The 12,667-nt window shown below is 40.0% G+C and overlaps 1 protein-coding gene across 3 annotated transcripts in view; it reads left to right on the forward strand.

The window, feature by feature from the left end:
* The window catches only part of afap1 (actin filament associated protein 1), a 96,431-nt gene that overhangs the window by 44,375 nt on the left and 39,389 nt on the right, over positions 1-12,667 (forward strand). For all 3 annotated transcript variants that reach the window (XM_082511117.1, XM_082511116.1, XM_082511115.1), the window contains exons 2-3: positions 11,148-11,276; positions 12,128-12,210. In XM_082511117.1, the coding sequence (XP_082367243.1) occupies positions 11,148-11,276; positions 12,128-12,210 (212 nt within the window). The remainder of the gene's footprint in view (positions 1-11,147; positions 11,277-12,127; positions 12,211-12,667) is intronic.

Genomic DNA, 12,667 nt, shown 5'->3' on the forward strand with positions numbered 1-12,667 from the left:
GAAGAATACCTTTCATTGGTTCACCTATTAAAGGTGAACCAATGGAAGGTGCTCTTAACAAATAATGTAATTAAAGCTCATTGTACTTTACAAGCACAAGCAGTACTTTTTTCAGATATTTCACCATTTTATCGGTTTTCATTTTGTAATTACCCCCTATTATGCAACCCAATTCCTTTCTTTCTGGCATGGAGCTTAAAAGCAAGTCTGTTTCTTATTACCTCATTGTTGCTAGACAGCAGATCCACATACATCAACAACATGTGCAGTATCCGTCTCTGAAAATAATCTTTAAAAATCAGAGTACTTTCAACAGTGCTCAGAAAAACTGCTGCATAATTCTGAGCTGGAGGGTTACTCTTACTGTACACTTGGAGCAGTTAGGGGATAAATTGAGGAGTATTACCCTTATCTTTGCCTGCCTGAGATTTTGAGACAACAAACTCTGGCTCTCTAGACTTGGTTGCAACAGCAGGATAACGGTAAACCAACCTATTTAGTCAAAAATAGTCACTTTGTCACTGTGTACACTAACAGAACTGTTTTTTTCATCTTCTTATCCATTTAGCTTTATACAGCTGGCAGTACTCAGACAGTTATTAAACAGTCCAGGTCAGCGTTAGGGCAACTCCACCCTGAAGTCAGAGGTTTTCTAACACAACCCTGGAATGACAACACAAATGCTTGATATCTCTCACTTGTCCTCATGTGGTTGTGAAGTGAGTGCACAATAACAGGACCAATGCTAGCAGCTGCAAGGGTTTCGGGTGGCCCGGCAGTGCTTCAGTGCCCGGCATTTGGTGAGGTTTGTACAGACATCTATTGTGTACTACTGAAGCATGCAGTATATAATATTTTTGTTTAACCAGTGTGGATATAGAAGAGCCAGTATGCAGGTATAAAATAGATATCACAACTCAGCTAGGTCTTCTAGTTTCCCAGCTCAGGATTTTCTATGATACAGTAACAACACATACTGCAGTCCTTGCTGAAATATAAATAAGGAATCTTGATTTACTCTTAATAATACTAAGAAAAACTAATTAGGGCTCCTGTAGTGGAGCTTTGTTCGGTATTCTGGAAATAAACCCAACAGGTTGGTTTAGAGTAAACATTGTCCTCATGCATTCAGAGGAATTCAAAGAATTTTTTGGGGTGGAGTAGTATTAATTTATGCTTTTTTTGTTTTTATTGGTTTATGTTGTTTTATGTTGTATTGGTTTATGATGGTGTTCACTGATTGGAACTTCTCAGTTTAAACAGTGTTGGGAACACTGTCTATTACTAAAGAGGCCAGCCATGAGGTTTTACCTTCACCAATCTCCATGCTAAAAATACTTTGTCTCTGGATTTGTACAGGCTGCTTTAAACAATATGCAGGACAGTGATGATAACTATGGCATTTGTTTTTCAGGTCAAAATGGCACGCCCGATAAAGAGCAAACTTGTCATTGTCACAGACTCTCAAAATTAATCTTCTGTATCAACGTAGCTGTGAATGTATACAACATTTTAGTCAAATACCTTAAAACTGCAATTGATAGTTCTATGGTTTTTCTTATACATTAGTTTGATGATCTTCTCTGGCATGCCCCAAAAATTTTAAGTGTGGCTTCTATAATTTTTTTTTACTGGGGTCATGTCCCACCATGAATTCCTGCTCCAGGGTGAAGCTGTCAAGCGTGGAGATCTACTGTAAAACACTCAGCAGAAATGACCTATTGTGACGCATACCAGAGTGCCATTGAAAAGATTTTTTGTCCAACGCAGTCATCACTCACCACCTGCCCTGTTTGTCAGAATTGCCTTCCTGCGATTTTTCTACTTCCCGAAAATGAAACCCAAGTTCTAAGACTGTCCTGACACACTGGTGGAGATCTAGTGCAAGAACAAAGGGGCATACGGGGACTTCTACAAAGTGACCTACAAATGGTAGAAGCTCAGAAAAATAGTACAGAAATGCACAAGAAGATGATCTTGAATGGAGATCAACCAAATTTAGCTCAGGCATATTTTTTCTAGATAAATCTTCTTCTTTTTTTTCCTTGCTGCAGTTGTGGCAGTTTGAAACAGTGGAACAGTGTTGATTGATACTAAACATAAAACATACAAAACTGCAGTGACATTTTGCAAACAGTAATGACTGTCTCACTATACAGCAGTTTAGTGATAATCAATGCATAGCTGTTGTTTTTGATGCTGTTGATGTTGTTTTACTAGCTTCCCTTTGTCTATGCTATCTGCCAACCCTAACCCACTGGATCGGACACAGGTCACAGCCAAAGACGTTAACCCTAACCCTATCTTAACCTGTAATCTGGGAAAAAAAGTGGATACTTTTTAAAATATCAATTAGGGAAATTTTTTGGGAGAACTGTTTAATGGAAAGCAAAATTGCATACTTTAACTATCTAGGTCAGAGTTGGGATCGTTACCAAATGTTACTTGGGTTAGCAGTCAAATTTGAGCAACTGCTTGCTTCTAAAACATCTCTGATCTAAGGGACCTGGCTTGCTTTCCTTTCTATGTTGTTTTGAGCTGGTGGTGGATTTGAGGCAATAATAGAAAACCAAAGTCAACGTCAACTGTCTCTTTTAGCAAGTCCATGCTCAATAGCTCTCCCATTTATGGGGTGCTGTGCTTTGGGGGCAAATACAAGTGTTAAAGTGTTTATTGCCACTTATTATTGCAGCTTTCCTCACAGAAACTCTGAGTCGACAAGCAATGTGTGTGATGTGGGAACGGTGGGTGCATGGTGTCACCGTACTGGCCTGCCTCGCTCATTTGGTTCTCCTTCCCTGCCTCATTCACCCCAATAGTGATTGAAGTTTAAAAGCTTTCATCTGTCAGACGCGTGAGCCCCTTCCTTTTTTTGGTGATGGATCCCAGCAGTGGAGACGAGAGATGAGGAGAAATGACTTTGTCATTTCTCCATCCTTCCCTGCAGAGTTGGCCTGTCAGTAAGCTGGCATGTGGGAAGAGAGACTTTAATTTTGGGCCGACTAATCATAGCCCTCCCAGCCTTACCCCTGTGTCAATATGCATCTGGAAAAACACAGGGAAAAAGAATGGGGAGCGAGTGCCAAACTCAAGCACAATTCAAAGGACCCCAGTGTATGCCAAATAGCACAGAATGATATGGCATACATCCAGCTGGCAGCCTGTTGGTAGCCTACTGATTTAACATCATCAAACAAGCATTTGCCTTTGGACTCGTACTTTAAAGAAGTTAAAATAGTTCTGCTTATTGCAAGCATATATGGTCGCCTTGAAAATTTGGATGCATTAGGAGGAAATCACTTCTCATGAGTCTCACTAGCCTTCAACAAGCTTATTGTAATAGGATGAGTGCATTCACTTGTTAGCCTGTCTGCCTTTAACAAAGCTTTTAGGATTACAGTACAAGACTAAAGCTGCCTTGGTGGGGTGTCCTAATAGGAGGATAAGGGTACAGGGAGCTGTAATTTTGTCAGTTTGAGCGTTTGGTTGTGACTGTGTAGCTGCTGTTTACACTCGCACAGATAAGAGTGCCTCTGTGTCCTGTTTCTGTAGGTGGTGTTTAATAAGTAACTGATGAAAAGACCAAAGGCTTCTATCACAGTCAGGACAATGGGTACACCTACAGGAATCTAATTTGATTTAAATCAAAGTTAGACAGGCTTTAGCTATTTCAGATTGAAAAAAGGGGCAATCATGCATGATGAATTTTGTATTTTCAGTGTTTTCCACACATAGACTTTATTTGGAGACTGAGGTTAGTATTTTATGTCTGACAGAACAACGCTGTTTGTGATCAGACAAATAGCTGATCACAGTGTTCAGCCGCTTCTAACCAAATGCCAGTTTTATCTATTGCCTGGCTCGCTGACCTGTGAGAACCTGACCAGAACCTGTAGGAAGTAGAGAAATGGTTTATGTGATGTTACTCCGAGCTCACCAAGGCTACAGAGCAGAACAAGGAACACAGCTGCCAACTTTAGCCCATGAAAGTGAAGTTAAGGTGAATTCATATACCATACACAAGGAAAACTTCAGACACAATGACTGTGTTTAACTATTAAATGGAAGTTTTTGAGTTAAATAAAAGATCTCATCCAAGGTGTCCTGGGATGAAATAGGCAGCATTGTGGAAAATTAATACCAGGGATGCCCAAATGCAGCTATAAAGTCCATATTCTAGGACCTCCAATCTTCTAGATTTCTCTTTACCAAATGTAGAAGGTGTGTACTACAGTTTGAGACTCAGTGGGATCGGTTTTTCAACTTGCTGTGACCAACCTGGTGCTAATAACAAAAGGTATGGTGCATGGCAAACAGACTGCTTGTTACAGTATATTGCTTTTTGCTAGTCTATTTGGGTAATTTATAAAACTTGCCTCATTCACACAAGATGGCCCCGCCCCTCCCTAAAGCCTGGTTCTGCCGTAGGGTTCTTCCTGGTAAAAGGGAGTTTTTCCTTCCCACTGTCGCCAAAGTGCTTGCTCATAGGTGGTCATATGATTTTTGGGGTTTTCTCTGTATGTATTATTGCAGGGTCTACCTTGCAATATAAAGCACTTTGAGGCGACTGTTGTTGTGATTTGGCGCTATATAAATAAAATTGAATTGAATTGAATTCATTTATTAGATGACATGTGCTGCTTCCTGAGCTATCACAACCTGTGGAAAATCGGAATTTTCCTGTGAAATTACTTTGTGTTGAATGTTCATGAGTTCTCAGATAGTAAATCAGAGACGTGTGCCTGTGAAAACTCCAGTCCACTACCTATATCTGAATTGAGCCATTTTGTGGATGAAACAAATGATGATGCTTAGTACACCTACAGCCTCTATATCCTCACCAGTCAAAAACCATGTATAATGTGACACTCATTTCTCACACCCATGCAGCTACAATTCCCAGTCCAATCAAGAAAACCTCATGTCTTCCATTCCCACCAGAAGATCAAAACTACAAGCAGGAGTGTCTCCCCCTCCACAACCCTTCACCCCATCTTTCTTTTTGTCCAATGGTTTTTAGCTGAGCTCCCTCTAATTATCTTTTTAAAAGACATACCAAAGGGCGCATCATTACTATCCCCAAATATTGTTTGGTTTTAGAGCTTGCTTTGGGACTTCTCCCACCATATTTCCACCTCTCTTATCTTCTCTACACCTCCATCAGCACTTCCCTATCCCATCACCTTTCTTTTTTTTTTTTCTCCTTTTCACATCAGGGTTTTGCAGATGTGTGTTTGCGGTCTGGGAAACATCTGCTTCTACAGTAAACCACCTGTACAGTTCGATAGCAATCAGCCCCCCTCTGTGATGTTTGCTTGGCATGCCTGATGGAAGATAGAAAACACACAAACCTCATAATTACAGACCTGAGAAATGGGGCGGGAGCAAGGCAGCTTGTCTTTCATCATAAGTTAATGCAGCATCACCCATCCTCTGATCTGTTCAGAACTCTCCCTCTCGCCTGGTGCTCATCCAAGTTGAGGCTTTAAAAGTCTTTATGAAACATTTATGACTGGTAATAGCACACAACTTTCACAGCTTTCCACCAGAAGTGGGAAGGGAAAAAAACAGTACACAAGGCTACCAGTATAGGACTAAAATATCTGTATGTAGCGGAGGACATTTAAGAGTTATTTTTATCTGATAAATTATAAAGTGAAGCTGAGAAGGGCAGTGAAAATTCAGATGGTAAGCAGTTACCTTTACAAGTTGGAGTTACGAAGGAGTTATCAGAGTGGAAAGGCAGATGATACTCTTCCTTTTCCTCCCAAAGTATTAAGAATTTTTCAGCTTGTCTGTGTGATGGTTTTTATGTAATCATGTGACAAATAAATACCTTCCAGCATCACCCTGTGTTTTGGTGGCATGTTGGAAGCAGTAACCATGACGATGCCAGACCATAAAACCAACCTCAATTAACAATAACCACCTTCTTACTGTAACACTGAACCCACAGTGCAGTTAAGCTTCCCAAAACCGCAGAAAGTGGGTGTTTGGAACTGTAAGTCTCTGGCTTCTCATGCATCTTTTAGGTGCACAAGGACTCCTTTAAAATCTGTTACGTGCCACAAAATAGCAGTTCTGGTTGAGCTGACCTGGTATGGCAGACAACATATTCAGCTGATTCAACTTTGGATAAGAATCTGAACTGTCAGGTCCATGAAAAAATAGTCTGAAAACATTATTGTGTCAAGCCTTGAAGTTTGAAGAACAAACAAAGGAAATATACTAGAAATCAATGTATGTGTTTGTTCCTGACATTATTGCTTTTATTACAAGTAAAGCTAATTAGAATCATCATTTTCTATGTTCTTGGTATATTTTGTATTGTTTTGCCATTCAAAGCATTTTATGGTTTTTTGTTAGAAATATAAACCCTACTCCTTGTTCACTTTTGGCACAGTGCATTTATACTCCCATCCAAGACTTAAAGACCTTTACCAAGTTTGTATGGCCCATTTATCCAAGTAAACTGAGCCCATGTTGATTTACAAAAGTGGCATGGCTTTATGATTATGACAATGGTTTGGTATTAGAGTGACTTGGACCATTTTCTTAAAGGAAAAAAAACAATTCAGTTCAATTCAGTTTTATTTATACAGCGCCAAATCACAACAACAGTCACCTCAAGGCATTTTACATTGTAAGGTCGACCCTACAATAATACATACAGAGAAAAACCCAACAATCATATGACCTCTATGAGCAAGCACTTTGGCGACAGTGGGAAGGAAAAACGCCCTTTTAACAGGAAGTGCCGTCCGGCAGAACCAGGCTTTAGGAAGGGGCGGGGCCATCTGCTGCGACCGGTTGGGGTGAGAGAAAGAAAACAGGATAAAAGACATGCTGTGGAAGACAGCCAGAGATTAATAACAAATATGATTCAGTGCAGAGAGGTCTATTAACACATAGTGAGTGACGTAAATTGACTGAAGAAGGAATACTCAATGCATCATGTGAATCCCCCAGCAGCCTAGGCCTATTGCAGCATTACTAAGGGAGGATTAAGGGTCACCTGATCCAGCCCTAACTATAGCAAAAAGGAAAGTTTTAAACCTAATCTTAAAAGTAGAGATAGTGTCTGTTTCCCAAATCCAAACTGGAATAATTCCAGTTCTAATAGTTGCATTGCATTTCAGCAGTGTGTGTATGTTGAGGCAAATCCTGACCTGAAGTCCTGTCAGATAATCAAACTAAACACGTCTTCGAAGTGTTAAAGGCGCTGCTGGTAACAAGAAACAGACCCCTGGAATATGTGGTGCGGGATAGCAACTGTCAGTGTTCCGTCAATCATAACAGCTGTATTCCAGGAAGAGGGCAGAAAGCCCTCCTCCCTCTAACCTTGCTAAGCATTTTTGCACAATAACAAAGCCGCAGGCTCTCAAGTTTTACATGAAATCCAAACGTGACCCCGTTGTCTCGTTCAAACACAGTCCTCACTTAGGAAAATCCCCTTTGATCTGAATACCTGGCAGTGAAAACATCCCTGTGAGTTGTCTAGGTGTTTTTAGTGTGTGTGTGTGTGTGTGTGTGTGTGTGTGTGTGTGTGTGTGTGTGTGTGTGTGTGTGTGTGTGTGTGTGGGGATTGATGTTTTGGAAAGAGCACGTATTTTTTGTCATGCAGACCGAATGCTAACACAGCAGATGTGGTTTGGGGTACATATGATTAATGTATGCAGATATCAGAAAACTGACTAAAATATTTATGGCATTAGAATCAAAAAGCTAGAATACATGACACAAACACATGCACTGCCTTTTATGTTGAGTACAATGAAGGGCATTATGGAAATGGAAAAATGAGGCTGAATGAACAGGGTGAGATGGGGAAGAAAGGACGTGGGCAGTTTGTTTGCACAACATGTTTTTTTTTTTTTATTATTTTATTTTCCTGCGTGCCCTTAGGCCTTCTTTGAGGGTGGTCCTTGCCTCCACCTCTTCATGTTCTCTGCCATCTTTGGTGAACTGGGGAGCTCACTTTCGGTTGTTAATGGCACACATGCGCACAGGTTGTGTTTTTTGGCCACCCCTGTGGAGGTAAAGTATTGCACACGTTGCACAAAGCTCTACGAAGCAGTAAATGGAGCAGTAAATAGCTGCTTGGCTGTTCAGAGTTTAGTACAAAATCAGGTAGTGCTGAAAGTGATCCAGGGAGCGTGTACCTTCGCAGTGAGGGATGTTACTACTTGTTTATCTGCAAGTACAGAGTGATAGTATAGGTGAAGTGCAAGTAATCTTTCTGCTGTAAAAGGATTTAAAGCACTCCGACTTACAGATATTTGGGGTTGATTGTTGGGTTTTCTCTGTATTATCATAGAGAAAATGGTCACATTGGTCACATTGGTCACAATGGAAAGTGACTTGAGGCTTTGAGATTGTGATTTGGTGATATATAAATAAAACTGCATTGAAATATGTTTTTCCATTGGTGGCTCAGGAGTTAAATATTTTCTGTTGTTATTGTCATCGTTAATTGCAGTTTTAGTGGTATTACATGCACAAACGGAGGAAACATGTTACTCCATGTTAGTCTCCCCATCACCCTCACTTTTTCTGTTTATCTTTCACTCCAGCCCCCTTTTCCTCACCGGACTCTCCTGTAGTATAATCAGATTATGTGAGGAATGTGGGAAAGTGTCTGTGTATTCAGTGTCAGAGCTGCTCTCTAACAGTCAAGCAGCAATAAAGATGAACCGTGGCTGCACTGGATACAAACATCTATTGATTTTATTGTCATAACGCTGAGATATTAATATGAAGAGCATTAATGCTTTTTGCCAGCTACCTGCACCATCATCTGTTTTTGTTTAGTTAAATGCTTGTGGGAATTGTGATTACATGTGGTATTCAGACCTGTTTTGAATAGACCCTCCAACTCGGGCCCAGTGGCATGGGATAGTGGAAGAAATTTTTGGAATGGAAAGACTTACCTTTGTCCTTAGACTTGAGCTTGAGAAATTCAAGAAGCTCTGGGAAAAATGGATTGTGTACTCCCTTTGTACTGAACAATTAAATATTACCATGATGTAAGTAGATACTAATGTTGAGACTGTGTATGTCTTCCATGCTGACCTAAAGTTTTGTATTCTCGTACTGTAAATTAATAAATAAAAAGTTATTAAAAAAAAGACCTGTTTTGAATGAGATATATGAGGTCTGCTACTTCATGACTTATGTCTGTTATAAAATAGCCTGAAATAGTCTTAATGGCATGTGACATGCTAAACTGCTGTGACATTTGGCACATGGGTTAGCCATTAGGCCAGCTTATCTCCTGTGCCTGTTGCTCAGATATCGGTTAAGCTGATTTCATGTGATTATATGGAAACACAAACATATCACAGCTTGCTTGGAAGCAAGTCCTGTCTGTATGTTTGATGCTAATGTCTCCCATAAAGATTAGTGTACATTTTTGTGTGTGTCATGTAACACAAGTTTAACTTTTCAAAGTCACTATAATCAAATGAAGGTAAGGGTCAGCGTTATTGGTCATTTAGTTTTGAATAGTTTTGAACAAAATGTGAATGTTTTTGAAAATTCCAGACTTTTAAATTCATACACAGTTGTTTGGCTTGTAGTTTAATTACTTCATCTTCAGTTCCTCGTGCCTCTTTTCTCGTTTTGGGCCTGGAGAAGTGGATTAAAGTCAGGTTCAGTGTCGTCACTAAGGCTACGTCCACACGTGCCCGGGTATTTTTGAAAACGCAGATTTTTCTATGCGTTTGCACCTTTCGTCCACACGTGGACGTAGCCTAAGATCTCACTAAGAAATTTCCTTCTGCAGCCCCAGAAAACAAAAACAGTAATCTATTCTCTGACGGGGAGAGTTTAAAACCTAAAAAAACAAAAACAAACTAGTTTGTAGATGCACAAAAAGTCAGATCCAGTAAATTTGCCAGGTTAGTCTGCTCAGCAGCTGCTCTCAGATTGTTTCTGAATCACGCTCGGACATTCAGTGACTCGACGTTGTCACAAAGGGCAGTAACCACAGAAAGTCCTCATTAACTCCACTTAACATTTTCAGTCTGCAGCTGCTGTCCAGGATGATGCAGTGCCTTTTGATACAATCAGGTGTTAACAAAAAGCTTCACTGAGCTGGGACCCTCATCTTGAGACAGTGCTTCTTATCTGAGTGTCTGTGCAAAGCGTGGCATCTCAGAGTCACGCTTCTGAGCCCAATCAAATGCTCTCAGATCAAGTGTGTGGAGATAGACTCACTGATACCTTGCTCCCATACCTATCTGCGAGCTATGTTCTGTATTCGGTTTCCCTGCTTTTGTTTTGCTCTGTGTGGGAAGTTGCTGGTGTATTTTTCACCTGCGGCTATAATTCCATCAGGTACATTGCCAGATCTGTCCCTGCCCAGCACCTATCAGCTTGCTGGCTCTGTGCACTTGAAGGACTGTCAGCGCTTGTGATTGATTTACTTGAAAATTCTGTTTTCCACAGGGCCACCTGGCTGCCCACTTATGTTACATAACAGTATTTTGTGCTTTTCCAGTATCTGTTTAATGTTGGTTTGTTGCACAGGGCCAAAAAATACTTGTCAGTGTGTTTTAACTGAAACATGCGCTACATTGGGACTGATTAATGAGCAGCTAATGCTGGGGCCTGTTTGTGTGCCACCAAAAGGTTGTTTGGGAAGCCCAGCACTCACTTTTCACATTCTGAAACACTCTGTTTCACTCAATACAGTATTAAATTGGTATTAATCCACAGGTCAAAATAGTTCAAAGAAAATAATAATCTCTTACAATGTAAGCATTAGAATGTCATCATCATTTTGGGTAAACGCTTACCAAATATGACTCGTGAATGAAAACTATGGTACAGTTGTGCGGTGTTGTAGTGATATAGTCTATACTGCTCTTCATCTGCAAACACAGTGCATTAGTGTTTCTGTTGGCTGATGGTGTACATCTGCTCAGTTAAACAAAGGTAAACAACTAACTAGTCTTTGATTTCTCACCCAGCTCTTAATTGCAGACAGTGAAAAACAGAAAAGCAAGCTGTAAGAGTAACGTTCCACAAATTAGTTGTTTTCAGTATTGGTGCGATCACACAAAGATAAAGTAGCGTAGGTCTCATTCCAATTAGACTAGAGTTCCATAACCTGACTCTTTGATATTTGTGTATTTGTTCTCCAGCAATGGAGGAGCTGGTGTGTGAGCTTCGTCTGTTTCTGGACCTGCTGGACAGAGAATATCTGAGTGCTGGGGTCCGAGAGAAGAAGATACACCTCTCCAATATTCTGCACAGAGTACTGTCCGACAAAGGTGAGGATTAAACTTATACTGCACCTTCTGAAACACTTTAAGGGACTCAGAGCTGGAGTAAGTCCATTAGGTGGTCAGATATTAGATACAACACCTGACCTTACTATGGCTGACTGCAGGAGTTCCATGAGCAGTCTGGTACATACACAAAGAATGTAGACCACAATAAGCTGGTCCTAGGTCAGTGTGGGATTGAATTGTTTGGTTGCTGTCATCATAGAGTTATATTGGTATACATTTACTTATAAAACCCTTTACTTGTAAGCTAATATAGCCAAAAGTTGTTTATGACAGATTAAAAGAGTTAATTTCATCAGTTTGATGTTTTCTGAGCTTTTCTTTAACACAGACTTTTTTCTTTAAGATGTGTGTGGCTGCCATTATTGAAATAAAATTCAAATGCAAAAACATGTTTATATTAAAATCTGGATGAATCGAACATGAAAAGAAGATATACACAGAAATTTTATTGTATTTTTGTTTCTTGTTTGCATCCTTAAACGCGAAGATTGTTTTAGTGCTATACTGGAAGCCTCAAAACATGAGATTATTCACACAAATTCATAATGACGTTTCAGTTTTCTATCAACAACAAAATGTCACGTGTAGAAATATTTATTGGAGATTTTGCATTTTAACATTAAAAATCTCCACAAAGGGACCTTGTAATGAGGAGCAGAAGTGAAGCGCATTAAAATCAGAGAAACACAGAAGCACGGTCTATTTGGTTCTATAATTTTAAGAAGGGAAATTACGACATTTTATTTTTTGTCACTACTTAGATTTGACACTAGTGGCACTGTAAAGCATCTTCTTGTTTATATTCATAATAGCCACTTGATTTCTTCTAGAGCCTTCATTCAAGTCAGAGATACACAGCGGACTGCCTGCTCCACCTCAGATGCCACTTCCAGAGATCCCTCACCCCTGGATGGTAAGACTGAAGTTTATTTAGATTTATTAATCTTAGTTCTCTGTAATTTGGCCATGCTGGAACTTATTGCAAGCAGTGCTCACACTAAGAGTTATACCGAGTTCCAGTATGCGTTCTGGTTGTCTGACTAAAGAGAGTTGTTTCTACAAATACCAGATAGCCCTGCGTCATTCTGCTTCCGCTGCTATGGGTCATCCTCTCAGCCCAGCTGCTTTAATGCAAAACCAAGCAAATCAATGGTGAAGGACAAAAGAATACTTTATTTTCAGGACACTGCTGAGTAACTACATTTTGAGCAATGAAGTGCAAGTCACATGTAATTTATGTGGCATAAGTAAGTGATAAATAAAGGAAAGACAGCTCATTTTCTTCCTAACGTTTCTGTATACGACCCAATTTGATCCCAGCGTTAAATTAAAAGCGACAATATTGACATCCAGGACGAAACTAGAAATTA

This window comes from Aulonocara stuartgranti (genome assembly GCF_965226115.1).
Source record: "Aulonocara stuartgranti genome assembly, chromosome: 3".
Taxonomy (NCBI): domain Eukaryota; kingdom Metazoa; phylum Chordata; class Actinopteri; order Cichliformes; family Cichlidae; genus Aulonocara; species Aulonocara stuartgranti.